Source organism: Canis lupus, chromosome 36 (genome assembly GCF_003254725.2).
Source record: "Canis lupus dingo isolate Sandy chromosome 36, ASM325472v2, whole genome shotgun sequence".
NCBI classification, from domain to species: domain Eukaryota; kingdom Metazoa; phylum Chordata; class Mammalia; order Carnivora; family Canidae; genus Canis; species Canis lupus.
This window is the reverse complement of record NC_064278.1, coordinates 3,907,028-3,929,278: the sequence shown is the minus strand read 5'-3', so window position 1 is coordinate 3,929,278 and position 22,251 is coordinate 3,907,028. Positions and strand designations below refer to the sequence as shown.

General features: G+C 40.4%; 1 protein-coding gene across 4 annotated transcripts in view; it reads left to right on the top strand.

Annotated features, from left to right (window-relative positions):
* Positions 1-22,251, top strand: part of ACVR1 (activin A receptor type 1) — a 126,526-nt gene that overhangs the window by 94,876 nt on the left and 9,399 nt on the right. For all 4 annotated transcript variants that reach the window (XM_025471144.3, XM_049106069.1, XM_049106068.1 and 1 more), the window contains 3 exons: positions 1,378-1,524; positions 7,786-8,061; positions 12,353-12,550. In XM_025471144.3, the coding sequence (XP_025326929.1) occupies positions 1,378-1,524; positions 7,786-8,061; positions 12,353-12,550 (621 nt within the window). The remainder of the gene's footprint in view (positions 1-1,377; positions 1,525-7,785; positions 8,062-12,352; positions 12,551-22,251) is intronic.

Genomic DNA, 22,251 nt, shown 5'->3' with positions numbered 1-22,251 from the left:
GTTTTTCAGCAAAGAGCTGTATTCCCGTGTGCGCAGGTGGTGCTGCAGCTGCTTGTTACGAGCTGTGACTCCCAGCAACCCTTGCCTGGTAGAAAGCCCTGTGTGGGAAATATCAGAAAGGGAGACAGAACGTAAAGACTGCTAACTCTGGGAAACGAACTAGGGGCGGTAGAAGGGGAGGAGGGCGGGGGGTGGGAGTGAATGGGTGACGGGCACTGGGTGTTATTCTGTATGTTAGTAAATTGAACACCAATAAAAAAAAATGAAAGTAAAAAAAAAAAAAAAAAAAAAAAAAAAAAAAAAAAAGAAAGCCCTGCAAGGTCTGTCTCCCGCTGCAGCCTTCTCTAGGTGCCGTGTGTGTCTTTACCCTGATTATAGCCCCCGAGTTGATCCTCACGGTCTCATGGTAATTACCTCCTCCTCCCCCCAGCCTCCCTGATCACCCCTACCTGTAATTAAGGAGAAGAATGGAAGAGGGAGCATGTTGTTGACAGGCTGAGAGTTGTGTTGCTGCTGCAGGACGGGGCTTGTGCCCCAAAGAGCCAGGTCACAAACCAGTCACATTTTGGGAAATGCTTTCTCCAAGCGGCCCTTTCAATGTGGCCCACTTCTGGCATCACAGGGGCTAACAAGCAAATTCCCATGACCAATGTCAGGAATCAGAACTGTGCTGGGATTATGTCTTAAGACTCTGCAAATCCTCTTTTGAAATATATCCTCTGCCCAGAAATCCTTTAGGGAAGGTAGTGGCTGCTTGTCGGTCTCCTCCACAGCACTGTTGTGTGTGTGTGTGTGTGTGTACTTGTGTATTTGTGTGTATTTTGGGGGATTCTTCAGAATGCAGATCTCAAACCTAATAGTCTCCCTTATGAAAAACATAAATGCATATGTAAATTCACAAATTTGGACTCCTCAAGAAAATGTCCGCTTTGATCTTGTGCGAAGGGAAGGGATCCAGTAAGCTATTCAATGTAGCCACATGTGCTTTTTCTTTCCTTTTTTCTTTTGGCTTTCAGCACATTGTAACCTAATACTCTGTATTATTTTCTTCGTTTTACTAACTTTTATGTCCTTTTAAAAATCATATGTTTCATGACCTTTGATAGAAGAATTTAACTGTAAGCCTCGTAATTAGCAGCTAATTGTACAGTGTAGATACTGGGGGTGTTGGATTTGTTATGACAGTGGGTGGTTGGGAGGGGCAGGTTCCACACCTTTCTGTATGTCTTCACAGGTAAGCTGTGATATTTAGATCCCCAGATTAAGTTTTTTCCCCTGAGTAAACAATGGGGGGGTGGGGGGGAAGAGCTGCAGGCTATGTCCTGGCTATGTCTCCTGTCCTGCCGTTCCATGTCACCTCTGTGTTGCTTCCCCCAGGGAAAGGCAGGTATGGTGAGGTGTGGAGGGGCAGCTGGCAAGGGGAGAACGTTGCTGTGAAGATCTTCTCCTCCCGGGATGAGAAGTCGTGGTTCAGGGAAACAGAATTGTACAACACTGTGATGCTGAGGCATGAAAATATTTTAGGTAAGTACAAAGATAATCCCACTCATTAATTTTATCTAGAAAGAAATAATTGCCTACCTTTGCCCTCTCAGATTTGGTGTATGAGAATCTGCAAGTCTCCCCCTGAAAAGCGATAATAGGAATCATCAGCATTTATATCATGTTTAATTTTCTTTTAACACTAATTTCTTGTTTAAATCTGCAAAGAAGCTAAGTTTGAAGATTCTCTGGATGATGAAAATGAAATCATTATTGCTAATTCTTATTCTGTAGGTTGTTATTTAAGCAACAAAAATTTACCCCATATTGTTCACTTCAAGGCTTCATCCGTTGTTCTACTTACCGCACCCTTTTTGAATATTTATTGAATCAAACTAAGAAAGCTCTTTGGACGATTTCCTAGAGATTCACAGCTCCCAGGGACATCGTAATTAAATGCACGTTCCCTCAAACTAGGCATGGTTTTTAAAGCCCAGATTTACAGAGGGATTTAGCATCCATTTTAATTTGGAAACTAAAGCTTAGAACCATTTGTGAAATATGTGAAGAGCCCATCGAAATACTGCTAAGGAGGTATAAGGGATGAGAATATTCCTTGACTTCTCTGTTTTTGGAAAGTTTCTCTCAGTGTGTTTATACCAATACATGTATGCTGAGTGCTGCTCAGAGTGCTTTTTAAATAGGGGATATAAAGTTTATAGAGAAATTGACTCCCTAGGATAGTGCTGGCCTCTTCATGGCTATTGGATGAGATTTGGCTTATCAGAAGGCCCTGGCCATGACTTATTTCGATTCCATTATTGCCAATTTAGTATGAAACCCGAGTCAGGTTGTCTACCAGGAACGCTTTGACAGTTGTCTCAAGTTTTGCCTTAACAGTGTGGCGGTGTGTTCCATCTTAGACTTGTGTGTTTCTGCTGTTGTCTCCTCCCCTTGCCTTACTGTGGGGCCCCAGCTGTCACCCAGCCCCCCTTACTCATATCATTGCTGTTGGTCTCCCATTTCCAGTCCATCTTGCTACACTGAGTTATCTTTCACTGGGTAGCTGGGTACTCCTCAAAGTATCTTTGATGACTCCTCCATTGCTTGTCACATTTGTGCCTTCTGGGCCTGGCATTCCAGACTCCTTATATGTTGGGGTCCCAAGGAGGCTCAGACTTTCTCTACAAATATCCCTAGATGGCAGCCACTTCTGATATTTACCATTACTTGGGATCGCTGTGAGCATTCCAGTGTCTGTGCCTTTGTTCACAGTCTTGATCACCCACGATCCACACCCTATACTCCAACCACCCTTCCTTCCATCAAAATGTCGCAGTTCCCGTCTAGTCTCTCCCAGTGGGTTTACCTGTGCTTTTCTGCACTCCCTACTTTGCAGCTGTGCTGTAACTCTGATCACACACTACCGTGTGTCACAGTTAGATGCACATGTGTAACAACAATGACTCGTTACTGTGCAGCAAGCGCTGCTTTAAGTGCTTCATGTGCATTTTCTCATTTTGGCTTCCCCACAATCATAAGTGGGTAGGTACTCTTGTTTTTCTAGTTTTAACTGATGAGGTAACCAGGGTGGGGAGGTTAGCATCACCCATCAGGTTAAATCGCAAAGCTGAGAATCCTACTGGGCAGTGTGTCTCTTAACCACAGTTCTGTACTCTGTGTTGTGGTTAGCTAGTGGAATTGCTTCTGTGATTCTGTAATAAGAGGATGAGGTAAAGATTCATCCACAGTCAAAATTATCCTTAAATGTCCCACTTTTGCCTCTGACACTGGAATAGAGAGGGGAGTAACGGATAGAGTGTCAGTTGTGTTAGAAGCCATGATGTATCAGGAGTACTCTTTAGACAGTGGAATTACTCTTTAAAAAGAAAAAAATATTTTATTTATTTATTTATTCATGAGAGACACAGAGAGAGGCAGAGACATAGGAGAGGGAGAAGCAGGCTCTCTATGGGGAGCCTGATGCGGGACTTGATCCCAGGACCTCGGGATCACGTCCTGAGCTGAAGGCAGACGCTCAACCACTGAGCCACCCAGGCGTCCCTAGGCAGTGGAATTACTCTTACTGGGCAGGTGCACATACTGTTAAGAAGTATGCGGGGTCTGAGTACATGAATAGAAGGGCATGTTCAGGCACCCCTCTTATGGGCTCACAGGTTCATTGAACAAAATGGGCTAGATATTGCTGGGCTATGCAAATAGTCACTTTATCAGTGCCCTTGAGTTAAATGAATTGTGATATCATTCCCTTGTATGCCAAGGACAAGGATCACTTCCATTGGTTTTGCTCTCACGTGCTAAGGACAGTACCCTGCACATGCTAGGTGCTTAGTACATATCTGTTAAACTGGATGTAATCATAAGAGGAATTTGAAAGTCACCTTTGCGATATGATTCATGTGAGAGGTGAGGTTCCTTTAGTGTGACCACATAGAGCAAAACATTGTTCATTTCTTATTACTTGGTGATCCAGGGAAATTCTGTACTCATGAGGTCTTTCCACCGTCATCATACTTAGAGCTATATGGACTGATTTTACTGTGTAGTTCTTTTAACTTTAAGAAAGCTTACAGAAATGCACCACACTTTTTTTGGGGGGGGGGCTAAATTTGGTTAAAGTCCTTTCCTTGCTTTACCAGTTTTCTGGATATAGAGACCTCAAGATTTTCTGTGATCTTTTCTTTTTCTATCAAAGGAGCATATTGTATCGAGTGTTGGATGATGATGTCCCTTCCACCGTTGAGAATTGCTAACTCTGGCCCCTCAGAATGAATCAGTCACACACGCATACATACAAAACTCTGCACACTCACTCTTTATCTCCTTTGCAGCAATATCTTTCCAGGGACTAGGTTGGCTTTTGACTCTTCCTTCTGCTCTGGTATAGAATTCAGCAGACAAGGGGGTAATGGGTGGCTGTGCTGTGTGGTGGCAGGAAGAGTGGTCGGAGGATTTGAGAAACTGGTTTCTACTCTCAGCGCCTCGAACAGGCCCACTCTGTGACTCTGGGCCAAAGTTACATGTTTTGGAGTATTCTTGTCCTCATTACTAAGACCAAGGGAGTTGAGTTAGTGTGAGAATTTTATTCCAAAGTCTCATCTTAGGCTCTTTTAAAAAAATTACACTAAGATACAAAGTTTAGTGTTTAATCATGTTAAGTGGACAGTGCAGTGACACATGTGCATTCACATCGTGCAGCCATTACCGCCTTCCATCTCTAGAACTGCCCCGGGCTCTTCAGAGGTAATGCCTAACCGTTTAATCAGACTTTCTTGAGACCACGTGGAAGTAAAGGAAGTTACCCACAGAAGATATGATGTTGCAGAATTGTTGTGGTTTTAATTGAACCCTGAGCTCTTCTGAATGTAATAGTAGTCGGCTATTCTTGATACTTCCTGGGTTGGGCAAGGTGGGAAGCACTGTACCTATAATTACTCTTCTGTTCTCACAGTACCCCTTTGAGATTGCTCATGACGTTATCCTTATCTTACAAACGAGGAAGCCAAGGAGGACCTTTCATAGGACTTGTGTGAGATCACCCAGCTGGGCAATGGGAGAGCTCATGTGGGTCCCCAGGGTTGGACCCCCGTGCCCCACTGTGAGGTGGCCTCAGTCCTCAGCTGCTGTAGCTGCCTGGTTCCTGGAGGAGAAGGTTCGCTGGAAGAGGCTCGCAAGGGCCATTGATGACCTTGCTTAAGATTTTGGGGTTTGTTTTCTTTCCTGAGGAGGCTGGGAGGATGACCTTGGCTGTTAAATAAGAAGCCTTTGCTCTAATCACCTTCCCTCCCCGTTATGAACACGTCCAGTGGTCATGCCAGCATCCCAGCTTCTAAGGACCTGTTCAGCGTTCACTACCAGTACAGTGCTTTGACTGAAAATGGAGAAATTTCATAAAAATGCCCTAGCATTTTGAAACAAATGTAGTTCTGTAATTCATGCTTGGGAGATAAACAGTTAAAAAAAAAAATCCTGCCTTTTTAAAAGTCCTTTTTCTGGAAGATCTAGAGCATAATTAACGGGACAGACAAAAATCCTTCTCTGAGACTTTAAGAGGCTTAGGGAAGGTGAGAGAATAAATATTTATTTGTTATTTATTTATCTATTTATTTAATCAGAGGCTGCTTTCCCTTGGGCAGAGAAATCAGTAGAGGTGACATTAAATACACAACAGTAATTTGATTCCTTTCGAGTGGTACTTATAGTTTAGGATATTTATTTTTGAAAGTCATTAATGATTAATAGCCTTTGGTTTAAAATAATAAAGCAGAAACATTTTCTTTAGTAACAGTAAATATCTAAATACACAGTTTGATTATTCATATTGTGGCCAGTGAAGGGCTCCAGGAGAAATCACTGCGGGGCCACAGAGACAGACTGGAGAGAGGGAAGGAGTGAGAGATGGAGACTGCCCAGGGGAAGGGGCGCAGAGGGCAAGGAGAGAGAGGTAGGGATCAAAGTGTGGAAACATCACTTTGTTCACTTTACAGATGTGCAGTAGATTCAGTGTCAAATTGTCTTTCTCCTAGAAGTCAGCTTGTTTGGGGGCAGTCTGGCATAGTGGGTAAGAGTATGGGTGCTAGAGCAGACTGTTGGGGACCATTACTAGCCTTTGTGCCAGCGATATCCTCTGCCTCCTTCCAGTGAGTGTTGGACAATTACATGTGGAGTGTGCAGAACTCTGCCTGGCACCGTGTTAGTCCCAGTAATTACTAGCTGCTTCTATTGTTGATGATGATGACGATCAAATAGGGGACCTTTCTTTGTTCCCAGAATTTCCTGTACAAGGTATGGTGTGCCCAGGTAGCTGGCACCAAACTTGAGGTCAGCAACAACTTAATAGATATGTAATTTGACATCTCTTAGCAGCAATTTTATTTTATTTTATTTTATTTTATTTTATTTTATTTTATTTTATTTTATTTTATTTTATTATTTTATTTTATTTTATTTTATTTTATTTTATTTTATTTTATTTTATTCTTAGCAGCAATTTTATTATTTATAAACTGAGTATAATGAGATCTGTGTTACTGGTGTATTGAGAAAAATCCTAGGAGAAAATATGTGTGAAAGTGGCACAAATTGTGTATCCGGCTCTGCAAGTGTGAGGCATGTTCTGCATATTTCTGTTTTTTTTTTTTTTTTTTTTTTTTTTTTACAGAAAAGTCCTTTAATCCTGCCCAAGCCACATCTGTCTTTTTAAAAAAATATTCTTTAATTTATAAAGACCAGAGGTCACCACCTGTGTGCCCATTAGGGGTGTGTGTGTGTGTGTGTGTGTGTGTGTATTTATATACACACAAATGGAGAGCGAATGTGCAAGCAAGGGTCTGGAGAGCACATCTATGGCAGGAAAGGCAAGCACACACATCATAATTTATTTTGTAGGTTAGGAAGTTCTAGAATTCATTCAGTTTGCTCTAGGGTCCCCTTAGAATGTCTAGAAAAATCTCTTCCTACCTCTTTACTGGTATCTCTCAAGTCTCACTTCTTTGCAAGACCGCTTCAGTTTTATCACTTCTCAATGGAAACCTGTTGTAACATCTAGTCTGAATCATTAGGATTCCCTGTTCTGGACTCACACTGCCTTTTGCGGATCTAACAGTACTTTTCATTATATTCATTACGTTATACTATAATTTTCCCTTCCTATATCAGTCTTTTGTTCTAGCCGACAGACGCTATCCCCTTGGTTTTCCTGTGTGATGACAAAGAGCATCACAGATTCTTACTGTATTTGGCTTCTTTTTTATTTGATGAGTAGTCAGTCATTTAATAAAACTTATCCTTTATCTTATATTTGAGCACAGATAATCCAGAGAACCTAAATGCTTGCTCAGGATTACACAGCAAATCACAGGCAGAGTCAATACTAGAACATAGGTGTTTAGGTTCTTTTTTTTTATTCTTTTTGAGTGGTTGATGAATAATCTGTGCTTGGAATAGGAGCATGATAAAGAGTTTGATACTATTATTATGGATGAACACAAAGATATTATTCCTATCCAAATTGTAATGCAAAGTAAACTCTTTTTAAAAGGATTATTTATAATGAAAATGAATATGGAACTTTCCTATTCATTGGCAGTACCTTTTATGGTAGTATTAATAGTATTATGTTTTTCTGTTGACACCTCTGTAAACCTCCTTTCATGGTAGTTGGTTAGTTTGATTGTTTTTGGTTATAGGTGGTATCTATTGTGTGGGTCACTATTTCTGTATACTATAAGTTATAACGTGAAATTCTTACATGTCTGCTCCTTTTGTTCTTGCTCTCTCCAGGTTTTATTGCTTCAGACATGACATCAAGACACTCCAGTACCCAGTTGTGGTTAATCACACATTATCATGAAATGGGATCGTTGTACGACTATCTTCAGCTTACTACTCTGGATACTGTTAGCTGCCTGCGAATAGTGCTGTCCATAGCTAGTGGTCTTGCACATTTACACATAGAGATATTTGGGACCCAAGGAAAGCCAGCCATTGCTCATCGAGATTTAAAGAGCAAAAACATCCTGGTTAAGAAGAATGGACAGTGTTGCATAGCAGATTTGGGTAAATTTTTAAAAAAATATTTTTTTATTTAGTTTTTAACTTTTGTTGGATTCCATTGTTTAGCTAGGTTACATCTATGCCCCCTCCCCGAACATCTTGTGAAGAATTTCAAGCATGCAGGCAAATTGAAAGAACTTCCCAGTGAATAGCTGGGTACCCACTGCCTAGATTCTCCCATCAACAGTTTACTGTTCTTAAGCTCTGTCACATACCCATCCATTTCCACTCATCCGTCCATCTTTAATCATTGATATGTTCCCAAGTAAACTGCAGACAAGAGAGCTCTTCTAAAGACTTCAGCATCTGTATATTGTGTCACTCACTAGAGTGAGTCTATTATTTGTTTACTTCTCTCTCTCCAGGTGAAATTTCAATTTCACGAGAAATGAACAAATCTAAGTAATACGTTCTCACAGTTTTGACAAATGCTGTAAAATCTAAATCTCCATCGAAATTCAGACCTTCACATTACCTTGGAAAGTCACTCCCAAGTGAACTGCTCATTTAGTCAGTTCCTGGCCAGCCTCACCCTTAGAGGCAACCAATAGTCTGTAGCATTCTGGTTTCACAAACCTTTACACAGAATAGGTACACAGATAAATAACTTATGGAATGAGGGTCTCCTGGGCAGCTTGGTCAGTTAAGTGTCTGACTCTTGGTTTCAGCTTAGGTCATGAGCTCAGACTTGTGAGGTCGAACCCTGCATCAGGCTCTGCATGCAGTGTGGAGTCTGCTTCAAATTCTCTCTCCTTCTACCTCCTGTTCACTCTCTCTCTCAAATAAGTAGATAAAATCTTTTAAAAAAAGTAACCTATGGAATGAGTTCATCTTAAAAATGGTTTCTAAAGTTGTTTTTCTGTAATCATGGTAAAATTATCAGTCAAGAAAGAGGAAAATAATTCCTAAACCAATTTATAATTTCCCCTGTTGAGATATCTCATTCCTGCGGTGTTAGGGTAATGCTCAGTGTAACTTTAATTGCATTATAAATAAGATTCTTTTCATTTATAGTGACATTGTATATAAAACCATATTCAACTTGGGTATTGGCTGAATAATTATGCTAATGAGAACTGAATTGTAATATTGGTTATTCATTTCAGTGGACTATTGAGAGTCCTCACTCAATTTGATTAAAAAATGGTTTATATTATATTGATATCATTGTAGTTATTGTTAGGCTGATAAAGGTTTGAACAGTATTAGCTCTTTCATATAAATGATAAAATTCAATTCTTATTTTAAACACAAAAGAGTTTACATGTCAGAAAAATTTATTTCTTTTGAATTTCCTTAAAGTCTTTGCATTCATGCTGAGTATTATTTTTACACAGTTTTGCAAGTGTGAGAAGAGAAATATTTGGGATGGCATTGAAAGGGTATGGCTCCAAAGCTCTTCGTGGGCAGTTTTAGTTGTGGTTAGGGGACTTTTATGGCCATGCCATGGCTGTGGAGCAGGGTGATTTGGACTTGAATCCTGGCTTTCCCCTTTATCTTCCCCATATATCTATGTAGATATTTTATCTATTTACCTGCCTAAAGTACAACACTGCTTATAACTTGATGTAAGGATGGGGAGCTAAGCAAGGAACACTTTAGCGTTTCACACTGTGCACTGTACTTCTGTATTGTTTCAAATGTTTGTAACGCTGTGTTGAAGTATTGTTCATGTTACTAAAAAATCAATTATTATGTACCTCACATGGTTCTTACAAAATTCAGAAATTATTATACTTGCTTGGCAAATAATAAACATTCAGATGGTAGCTGCTGTTATAGTCCAGTGGTCTAGGGGAGATGGAAAATTAGGAAGCTGTTAAATTTGGTTATGGCACTTGATAGGGAGTCAGAGGTGTTTTTCATTAACTCCAACTAATTATTTATTCATTTATCTTTCTTTTAGCCTGTAGCCTTCCAATTAGATACATGGATTTGTACAAAAATCTTTGTTAAGGTGTTATTATTCAGGGAGTGGTTCTTGGTATAGAAGACAGCTCCTATAAGAGCATCATTTGTGTGTAATTTTTCACTTCACACCCAGAAATTAAGGATCACTCATTAGAAATCATGTTCTATTTATTTTTATTTATTTTTAAAGATTTTATTTATTCATGAGAGAGAGAGAGAGAGGCAAAGACACAGAAAAGGAGGCTCCCTGCGGGGAGCCCAACATGGGACTTGATCCCACTACTCCAGGATCACACCCTGGGCCAAAGGCAGGTGCCAAACCGCTGAGCCATCCAGGCGTCCCAGAAATCATGTTCTGTTATTGATACTGCAAAAATACCAGTATTCTATTTATTTTTCTGTTTATTATTAAAAAAAAATCAAACATACGGAAAGGCTTAAAGAATACTAAGCATAATGATCATTCATATTCACAACACCTAGATTCAACAGTTGTTAAAATTTTGCCATATTTGCTTCATCTATATGTAGCTGTGCATCTGTCTTTGCTCATACATTTGAAACAAGTTGCAGACATCACACCATGTTACTCCTAAATACTTCAAAATGTATCTCCTGCATAATCACAGTTTCTCTCACCTAAAATAATTGATAATTCTTTAATATCGTTGGACATCCATTTTCATATTTTTCTAGTTTTCTCAAACAAGAACTCAGCCAAGGTTTATACATTGCATTTGGATGTTTTGTGTCTTTAGATAGTGGGATAATTATCAATTACTGGGTGACACATTGTTCCTAAAACTTAGCAGCTTAAAATAACACAAGTTTGTTATCTCATGTAATCATCTGAGGGTCATCAGTCTTGGAATGACTTAGCTCTCTGGTTCTGGCTCAGGATCTTGTGGGGGTTACAGTCAAGCTGTCGATTAGGGCTGCAAGTGTCTGAGGGCTTTGTCAGGGATGGCTCCACTCACATGGTTATTGGCAGGCGCTTCGGTTCTTTGTCAGGGGGACCTCTCCACGGGGCTGCATGAGTGTCCTCATAACACAAGAGAACTGAGAGAACGGAGAGGAAGCCATGATGTCGTTGGTGTCCTAATTTTGAAGATCTGCCGTGTTCTGTTTGATAGTTCAGCCCACACTCAAGTCAAGGGGAATTGAGCTTCACCTCCTGAAGGGAGAAGTTTCAAAGAACTTGTGGACATATTTTTAAACCACCACAGCTAGTATTGCCATGATCTATTTAAGCTGCACCTTTTCATATTCTGTTATTTTTGACTTCTTTGGTTCTGGAAAGGGTAGAGAGGTGTATGTGTTTCAGGAGATGTTCACAGTGGCCATAGAATCTTGGAGTTGATGATAAAAATCAGGGAAAGAGGAACCAGACTGATTCAGTGAATGCAGTTGCTGATTTCGCTGCTAATTATTAAGGGTGTGATACCATGTGCCATCTCCCTGGCATGATAAGGAGTCCTCTTCCCACACATTTAAAGCCATGGAGTGGGAGGAGAAGCATTCTCCATAGAAGGCTTGAGGGAGCCTCAAAGGATCATTGGGTTGCAAAGGTTTACAGAGGCTGCTTGTTCCACTTTGGCGCTTTTCATTATTCTGAGTGTTAACGGAATCGTTTTGAGTTGGTCAGCATATACATCACAAAGTAATTTCATTCTCAAATGAATCACGCGTCTATCTGCCTAACCCTCCCGGTCTGCGAGGAATGCCAGGTCTCTCTAACTGAGGAATTCTGATATGAGTCATGGTTTCAGAAAGTGCTTCAGAGCTGTTTAGCATGAGAGTTGTGCTTTGAATCTCGTTTAATGCTGTCCGCCCGCCTGACTGCAGAGAAAGGCCTGTGGGTCTGGTCAGAGTTGGTTTCTCAGGTGCGCAGCTCGTCCTGAAGGGATTGGAGCGGTACCTGTGGCAGTCTGCCGCCGAAGTAGTGGTGTATTACCTCAAATTCCGGGCCTCGCAGCGTGAGGAATTTGAGTTTGTGCACTGTTGGGAGCTGTGGTAGACCGTGAGAGCTTCACTTCTCAAGGAGACCCTTGGGGGTCCCGCTGTGAGTCTATTATCCTGTGGACTTGAAATGCTGGCCTCATACCAGTTTGGTGCGGTGCCTTGGCTTATTATTCATCCAGATCTTATTGTTTCAGAGGCTCATGTGTTCACCTGATGGCATCAGAATGTTTCTGGCATTAGATCTTTTTGCTGTTGTCACAGACATCACCCCTACAAGAGACCAATGACTTGGGGGCAGTGGCACAGTGACCACGAATACCACAAGAGGGCGCCTCTGACTGGGGTCAGTGTAGACATTCTTCAGCAACCCTCTGTGAGAAAGCAAGTGACCTGACCCACCCTGTTGTCTTCTTCCCTGTAGGCCTGGCAGTCATGCATTCCCAGAGTACCAATCAGCTCGATGTGGGGAACAACCCCCGTGTGGGCACCAAACGCTACATGGCTCCTGAAGTTCTAGATGAAACCATCCAGGTGGACTGTTTCGATTCTTACAAGAGAGTTGATATTTGGGCCTTTGGTCTTGTTTTGTGGGAAGTGGCCAGGCGTATGGTAAGCAACGGTAAGTATCTGATCTAACGTAGTAGATCCTCTCCGAGTCCTCCTGATTCTGCTGTCTTTAAAAGGGCAAGGGAAATATTTAAATCTACATTGTTCCATGAATCATACTTATTCCTTGAATCATACATCAAGCTATCAGCATCTATATTTGATTTATGGCTAGTAGGTGGAATGTAATGGCATTATATTTTAGCTACACAAGAGGAAATGATGGTTGAAAAAGAAGAATATTTTGGGCTGGGACATCTGCTCCTGGCGCCGCCTCCCTGGTGCTTGAGTATAAGCCCCCAATAAACACTTAAAAAAAAAAGGGTATTTTTGGAAAAGACTAGTTATTCTTTGGCTTTTCTTTTGATTGGTCCATATTTCGTTCCCTCATTTCTTCATCTTCCTCTCCTGCCCTTCCTCCCACCCTCGCTCCTCCTTTGTTCTTCTCACAAGTGAGATTTAAGATGAGAAGAATGCTCAAGTAAATCTAAGGGTGAATTTTGTTATTTTAGATATTTTTACTTCTTAAATTTAGGTTATTGAGAAAAGAATCAGGTTGCCCACTCAGAATTCACCTCTTTGTAAGAAGCAGGCTGTACCTTCTGAATTAGTCAAGTTTAAATTCGGGAAGCCCAGAGTAGGCTAATGCGGGTCCTCTTATAAGCAAGTTTTATGAAATAGTGTTATCTTAGCAGTTAGAGAAGCATAGGTCAGTCATTGTTAACCTGTGACCCCTACGGTAAACTCTTACTCTTGACTTTCATATATTCACGTCAGCCACAAACACATTGTTGAACTTTACTGGAAGCACACTGTATTGTGAAAGCATTGAGGATACTGTTGTTTTAAATTGAACATGCCCGCATCTACCCACAAAGTGGATGTTACAGCAGACCCTCTCCCATCACCTAAATAAACTTCTGTCTTCTCAACCGGAAGTCTCCTTTCAGAGGACATGTCTGAAATTGTTCCAGAAAAATAAGAAAATGCCATATATTTAGATGAATATATTATTTTCAAAAGATCTTTTCCACTCCTAGGACTCGTTGGAATCCTGGACTTGAAGTATGAAAGAAATAACGTGTGAATTCTCAAGGATTGAGATTCTTGGGGCAATCATAATTTTCCTGAACAACATAGCCAGAGAATAGGAAGTTCTTTGAGGAAAGTGGGTAATTTACCATAGCTTTCGTGTGCAGTAATTCAAATTGGCATGCCTTCGTGGTAGCTCATGTTGTTTTTCCCTTTCTTTTTCTCTGACAGCAGAGTGCATCTGGCTCCCATACCCTTAGAGAGTTCGTTAAAAGCAATGTTTTAGATTAAATGTCAACATACATGCGTTGTTACCTGACCGTTCTTTTAATTTTCTTTTTCTTTTCCTTCTTCTGATGGAGTCATGAACATTTTCTTGGTAATTGTTTCTCAATCATTGGGAGCTTACTGACTAGCACTTTGTGCCATCAAGTGCCTTGAGAATTATCTGCAACAGGGAGATTGTTTTGCTGATTTATGAATTTCTGAACTTTGCCTGGAATTGCACATTGGCTTCCATTTACTCACCCCCTCCCCAATAATCCTTGAGCATCTTGGAACTGAAAATCTGATTTTAATTTGTTCATTTTAACAAACAATTTAGAGGAGGATTGGCGTCATAATGAACCATGCAACACAGAACTTGCCCCAAATGAAGAGGAAACTAATACCCCGAGGCCAGGATGGTAGTAGTCCAGCGGCGGCTGTGCTGGAGCAGCTCCAAGCAAGCCTGCATGATGAAAGCCGAGCTTGGCACAAACGTGGGATTTGGGCTTTGTAAGAATTCGTGTTGCAGGCACATTCACTGTGTCACAGGCATAAACCCAAGTGGCTCTGAAAGATCAGTTGCACTTAATAGAGGAGTCCATTTGAAATTAGAGTCCTCAGTTTAAAATTGAGCTCAACAAATGGTAGTTTGTATCACCTGTCCCATGTTTAATGTTATTTCGCCGAAAAATATCATAAAGAGTAGAGGAAGAGAGACTACTTTTGGCTGTTTGATTGGTTGATTGACTTCCTGTTACGTCATCATTGAGGTGGCTGTGGTTTCTAAAATTCTGTGGGTTGAACTTCTCTTCCGTGGTGTGGTTTGAGTTTTAGTGGGAGGTAACGGTATGTTGTGTCTCATTTTAAGTCAGTTACTGTCCCTTGGCAGTGACTAATTTGATATTTTCCCCTTCTCCCCGTGGTCCTCCTCCTTGCATGAATGGTCACAGGCATGCGCACGCGCACAAATGGAAATCACTTTATCTGGACTCAGAATAGGTTTGAACCCTTCAGGGTTATTATTAATATTTCAGTCATCACTACACCAAAACAGAAATGAGTAGAGAGAAGAGAAATTTTGCCCTTATGTTCTAACTTCCGCGAGCCTTCCCACTTCTCCTGGGTGCACCCCTGCATATGTTTTTGCCTCAGTTGTAATCACAGTAGAGATACTCTTCTGTATCATCTTCTACTTTCAAGTGTGTCTTTTAACGTTACATAGTCTGTTTTTATTTTACGTAGTCACATGATGTTTTTATTAGCCATCCTCATATTTCAGACATCCCATCTCTTCCATTTGGGGCCTGTAGTAGGTACCTTTGTTCACATAACTTTTTCATTGGGGGAATTAATTCTTAATCTGAAAACAAGTAGACCTGATAGGTCAAAGAGTGTGGAGGTTTTTATGGCTTGACACATATTGCCAAATTGCTTTTCATAAGAGTTGTACTAATTTACAATATCCTGCTCACCCCAGGGTGTGATGTACCTATTTCCCTTTCTTACCAGCTTTAGGAACTGTCATTAAAAGAATATATATTTTTGAAATTATTGCATATAAAATGTACCTCATTTAAATATATGAATATCTTATCTTAGGAAGGTCATTATAATTATGCGTCCTTTGAGTTTCTGAGTCCATGATAAAAATTGATGACCAGATAGTTCTGGAGCAATATGATCCTCAAGTGAACCATGAGTATAAAAATATGTTGCATTTAGTATTTTCATTGGAATGGAACATTTATTTGCTGCTAATAATGAACTTCATGCTGTTTCTGTACAGGAAATGAGAATTAAGTCCATTTGCACATCTGAAAACTTCTCAGTAGTGTCTTCCGGAATTTACTTCTTAGGTTTAGGTTGACACTGAATTTGGAATTGGTGAGAAGGAAAATGGTTTTCTCAACTTACCTGTGTGAATTCTGTGTCAACCAAAGGAAGAGGTTTGTCTGGATCAATAGTTCTTCACCTGAGTATATGTCAGATTAGTCCAGAAATACAGAATGCTTGGCCCGCTGCCCCAGAATTTCTGATTTAGGAGGTCAGAATGGAGAACCTCCTTTTCTAACGGGGCCGCAGGTGATTGCCACACTCCTCTCGGGTCAGGGACTATACTCTTGAGATTTCACATTGAAATGGCATCAGTGAGTCCTCCCAGGCGGGGAAATCGGCTGCCTCCAGGATGCTGACAGTCTGTCCAAACAGGATGCCATGATTTGTTTCCGATGATTTGCTTTAGGTGACGTTCCCTCCTGCAAGCTTAAGAGGGGTTCATTTCTTAAAGAGTCTTGTATCTAGTCCCTGGCCTTTCTTTTTAGATTTTTGCTACTTCTCTGGCAGTATTCTTTTCCTCTTTTGATAGTTCTGTGGACATATTTGTGTCTGGTCTTCATTGTGGTGTGAGGAGAGAACTTACATGGGTGGACCTTGCACTGTTTAGCCTTGGTCTGATAGAAGACCTCTAGTCGCCCCTCCCAAGCGTCTCCCATAGTATGTCCCCTCTCCAGGATAGAAGTCCTTTCTCTGGAGCCTCAGCTGTCAGTGTTATACCTTGTTAGGATGTCTATATGCAGAAACTGTAGCTGTGTTGTTCTCAGACTGTGGTCATCTGCTCATGGATTTAAAAACCAGCGCTTCTTGGACCTATATTGCATCACCTAAGCAGCATGAGCCCTGTTCACCTTCATGAAGCTCACAGTCTACCTATGTTTCATTGCAACTTAGTGTCAGTTTGTCATTTATGTGACAGGTACACTTCACTATCATCAGTACTCTAGAAATTTTGAAAAAGGCAGCATACTCAGATTGTATAGGCAAATACATTTAGAAGTTAGGGTAGATACTGTTCCTTTGTTATGTTTGGTTGCTAAAAAAAATACCTTGTTGGGACATGTTTTTCTCCGTCCTTGCTGTGGCTTTCCTCGGGGCCGGAGCACTGCGCACAGAAGCTGATGTGAATTAGCCCTCTGTGCAGCTGTGTGCTGCTGCTCATGGGCCCTTCCAGGCAGTACAGTGTACTCCTTCACGTCTCAGGCTCTGTGATCGTACTCCCTGATTTGATCACTTCCATCAATTCCATCATTAAAAAAATATTGGCGGTAATAGTATTTTACTTTAGAGTTCTGATGATGAAGTGAGATAGCGTGTGTTGGGCACCTCGTGTGACTGGCGTGTAGTAAGTGTTCAGTAACAGAGCCACGGGTATTTACTGTTCATTGGCAATGAGTGCTGGAGGCCGCTCGTGTGCTTCTCAGTTGGCCTTCCTTCACCTCTCCTTATGCTGATCCTTCATTCAGATACTAACATTTGTTTCCCTCTTCACTTCCCACCGGAGGACTGGGTGGACACACTCTTGTTTCGCTGTTTCTAGCTTTGCTTATTTTGTGATGGCTTCCAGTGTTAAAACATAATCATAGAAAAATCCTTGCTGGCTTAGCTGCATCTTTTACGGGGTGAGGACTAGGAAATATTTGTTAGAGTAGGTTTTCCAAAGGATGTGTGTCAAACATAAACTTCTTCTAAGTAATCCTTGGGCTTACCAGGGAACTGCATACACTTCAATTCCTAAGCACAATGGCCTTGTGTATGGAAACCTGACAACTTTTATTTCCTGGAGCAACTTAATATCCACCGTTTCATGATTTTATGTCACTAGTGTGTATTATATTAAGGTTTGAACAAAGGGAAGAGTCATAACATTAGGGAAATTTTCTTTCATATTCATTAATTTCTTTCAGGTGTTTTTTTGTTTTGTTTTGTTTTGTTTTATTAGCCTTTAGTTAAGTGGCTGGGGACAGGAATATGGAGGTGGAGGGGGAAAGAAGGATATTTTCCTACTGATTTCCAGAATTTAGAGATCCAGACTAGAGGAGGGTAGTCAACTGACTTCATGACAAAATAACCTGAATCTGGCTGACCATTATTGGGTGCTGTTCAAGTATTAGGGTCTTTTTTTTTTTCTTTTTATGATAGTCACACACAGAGAGAGAGAAAGAGGCAGAGACAGGCAGAGGGAGAAGCAGGCTCCATGCACTGGGAGCCCGACATGGGATTCGATCCCGGGTCTCCAGGATCGTGCCCTGGGCCAAAGGCAGGCGCCAAACCGCTGCGCCACCCAGGGATCCCCAAGTATTAGGGTCTTAAACCTTGTAACAGCCCAGCATTCAGTGAGCAAGACCTTCTTCCTCCCATATGAGACCCATGTAGCTGTCAGCTGTTTCAAACTCTAGTAGAACCTCTCTCTCCAGGTGTTGGCACTATGCCAGACCAGAGACCTCTTGTTCAGAGCTCAGTTTAGAGGATGGCTGTGTATCTCTCCTAGGCTTTTTGTCCTTCCCTCTGACAACTGTGGTATTAATGTATTTTTTTTTTTTTAGTGGGGCCTGACTACATAATAATATATAAACCGTTTGCTATGTTACGTTAGTGAGAATCTCAATAATAGAAATTATGTTTATAATTTTAACACAGATCTCTGAGAATAGAGTCAGTCTTGGCTTGAGTGAGGTGCATGGTTCCATATGCATTGCAGTAGGAGTGGAGGGATGAGGACATGCTACACATGTATCCTACCTAGCAGGGAATAGAGCTGTGCTTCCAATTCCCTTACTATGTCAGAAAGGAGTACTTGCCTGGGGTAAGTCTGTTGTGTTAGATTATAGAAGTGACTGAGATACCTGTTCTCTGAAACCTCCAGCAGTGAGACAGGACCCAGGGGGACCAGAACTTCCTGCACTGTTGTCACCTCTGCCATGAGCAGCTGCATCCATTTATCTATCAGTAATGTCTGATGTGGGCCATGGCACAAAAATGTTTAAAGTCTTCCTGTTACGAATGTTAAGTGAAGTTACACAAATATCGGATATACCTTTTTGAATTTTGAAGAACAGAGTTCACAGAAAGGCATTCTTTCTGCTGAGACTAAATTCATTTATACACATACTACCTTCATGATTTTTTCCATATCCAAGTGGTACTAGCACCATTATTAATGTTTTCTTTAACTTGGGTTTTTTCCAACTTAGTTTATCGAGGCCTAGTTGACACACCATGTTACATTAGTTTCATATGTACAACATAGTGATTCGAGAAGTCTCTACATTATGCTGTGCCCACACAGTTGTAGTGACCGTCACCATACAACACTATTACAATACCACTGACCATATTCCCTGTGCTGTACCTTTCATTCCCCTGACTTACTCATTCCATAATTGGAAGCTTATACCTCTTCTTCACCCATTTTGCCCATCTCCCCAGCTGCCCCTCCCCTCTCGTCCATTTCTTTTTGTTCATTTGTTTTTGTTTGTTTGTTTTTTTTTAAGATTCCATAGTAAGTAAATTCATATGGTATTTCTCTTTCTCTGACTTATTTCACTTAGCATGATACCCTCTTCGTCCATCCATGTTGTTGCAAATGGTGAAGTCTCTTTCATTTTTATGGCCAAGTGATAGTCCATTGCATGTGTACATAATATGCATGTGCATGTGTGTGTAACACACACATTATCTTTATTCATTCATCTGTTGATGGGCATGTGGACTGCTTCAGTATCTTGACTACTGTAAATAATGCTGCAATAACTATACGTGTGCATATATCTTTTTGAATTAGTATTTTCATTGTCTTTGGGTAAATACCCAGTAGTGGAATTACTGTATTGGATGGCATTTCTCTTTTAACTTTTCTTGAGGAACATCCATTCTGTTTTCCACAGTGGTTGTACCAATTTACATTCCTACCAATAGTATGTGAGGGTTTTTCTCTACATTCTCACCAGCACCTGTTATTTCTTGTCTTTTTGATACTAGCCATTCTGACATGTATCAGGTGATGCCTCATTGTGGTTTTGATTTGCATTTCCCTGATGATTAGTGATGTTGAGCATCCTGTCATGTGTCTGTTGGCCATTTGTATGTCATCTATGGAAAAATGTCTATTCATGTCTTCTGCCCATTTTTAGTTAGATTGTTTTTACTTTTTGGTGTTGAGTTACCTAAATTCTTTATGTTTTGGGTATTAACTCCTTATTGGGCATAAAATTTGCAAATATCTTCTCCCATTCACTGGATTCCCTTTTCATTTTGTTGTGGTTTCCTTCACTGTGCAAAACTTATTTTGGACTAGTCCCAAAGGTTCATTTTCCTTTTGTTTTTAGTGCCTAATGACATATCTAGAAAAATGTTGTTATGGCTGATGTCCAGGAGATTACTACCAGTGTTACCTTCTAGGAGGTTCTGTGGTTTCAGGTCTCACATTTAGGTCTTGAGTTTGTTTTGCATTTATTTTTGTCTGTGGTATGAGAAAGTGGCCCAGTTTTCCCAGAACCATTTATTGAAGTCTTTTTCCCATGGTATAGTTTTGCCTCCTTTGTTTTTGATTAATAATCATATAAGTATGTGTGTTTCTTTCTGGCTCTCTATTCTGTTTCATTTATCTATGTGTCTGTTTTTACTCTGATATCATACTGTTTTGATTATTATAGCTTTGTAGTAGGTCTTAAAATCTGGGATTGTGATACCTCCAGCTTCTTCTTTCTCAAGATTGCTTTGGCTCTTCAGAGTCTTCTGTGGCTCAACATGAATTTTAGGATTATGTATTCTGGTTCTGTGAAAAATGCCATTGTTATTTTGATGAAGATTGTATTGAATCTGTAGATTGATTTGATAGTGTGGACATTTTCACAGTATCCTTCCGGTTATGATAGATCTTTTCATTTGTTTGTGCCATCTTCAATTCCTTTCTGCAGTGCTTTATAGTTCTCAGAGTACAAGTCTATTACCTCCTTGGGGAAGTTTATTCCTAGGTATTTTATTCATTTTGGTGTAACTGTAAATGGGATTGTTTTCTTAATTTCTGTTACTTCATTATTAGTACAGAGAAATACAACACATTTCTGTGTATTAATTCTGTGTTTTATCATTGTACTGAATTCATTCGTTCTAATAATTTTTTGGAGGAGTCTAGGACTTTCTATGTATAGTAGTTTGTCATCTAAAAATAGTGACAGTTTTACTACTTTCTTACCAGTTTGGATGCCATTTATTTCTTTTCTAATTTTTTTTTGTCTGATTGCTGTGGCTAGAACTTTCAGTATCATACTGAGTAAAAGTGGCGAGAGTGCACATCCTGGTCTTTTTTCAGATCTTAGAGGAAAAGCTCTCAGCTTTTCACCATTGAATAGGATATTGGCTGTGAAGATGAAAAAGTTTTGTCCATGAACTACTTCAAATTTTCTCACATGCCACTCTTGAAGGAAACAGTGTATTATCTTAAAGTTCTCTCAGAAGCCAAACATAAACCATTCTTTCTCTTACTAAAATGACTTCAGTTGTAAAGGTCTAACCTCTAAAAGATTTCAGAATTTCTGTAGGCGTTAACTGGTAACAGTAGCTCTCTATATGGCTGTAGGTGTGAGGGACTGTATTCTCCGTCCCTGAGAGCTGACTATCACGGGGACTACCCATGTTGAGGATGTGAAGAAAGACCATGAAATTAACATGTTGTGACATGAGATTAATGCAGAGTGGAGCATATTTCATTGTGTCTTGTTGGGAAGAATTCTAGAACATAAACAGGGCAATCGGATGTTGTTATTAGCTTTGTCATTAATTACCTGTGAATTTGGACAAGTAAGTTTTCCTCTGTGGTCCTCAGTGTTTCTCTTGTGAAGGAAAACAGGACTGTGATGTAATCTATGTGGTTCCAACATCCCATGATCTCTCTTCTCCTTACCTTCAGATTATTCAAAGTATAGGCAGGTCTATGATCCCTGATCTGTGACTGAGAAATCCCCAAACTTGAGAATCCAAACCGTTCTTCACTTACTTGACAGAACACCTGAACTCATTTAGCAGTCAGACTTGACTTGAATTGGGTCTATTTATAGCTTTTATTTATCCCATTATTCATGTGTTTCACTACAGAAGTGTGTTTAGTTGTGGGGTATCCTTCAGACTCCGCTAGGGTGTCACATAAATAGGGTGTAGGCCTCTTACTGCCTTTGTAAAGTATAAAAAATTTCAAATTCTGCAAACACATCCAACTCAAAGGACTTTGGATAAAGGATTGTGGACATACAATCAACATTCACTCAAATAGTATGTATACAGATACTAGGTATTCCTTTAGGCTCTGGGAAGCAGTGGAACAAAGACATTGTCATTTATCTCCTCAATGTTTCTTTAGTAGCAACTCTGGTTGAGGTTTATAGGGAGGTATAGGGAAGACACTGAACTCCATCTAGGGGCTTGGAATTGTGGCAGTGAGATGGGAGGGTCTTCTCAGAAGATAGAAAGCATGAACGGAGTCATAAATGAGATGAAAGGACCTAGTCGGTTGGACTAGCCTGGGTGGATGTTTATTTGGGAATGAGAAATAAAATCCGGCGATGATGACAGGTGGTACCCTGT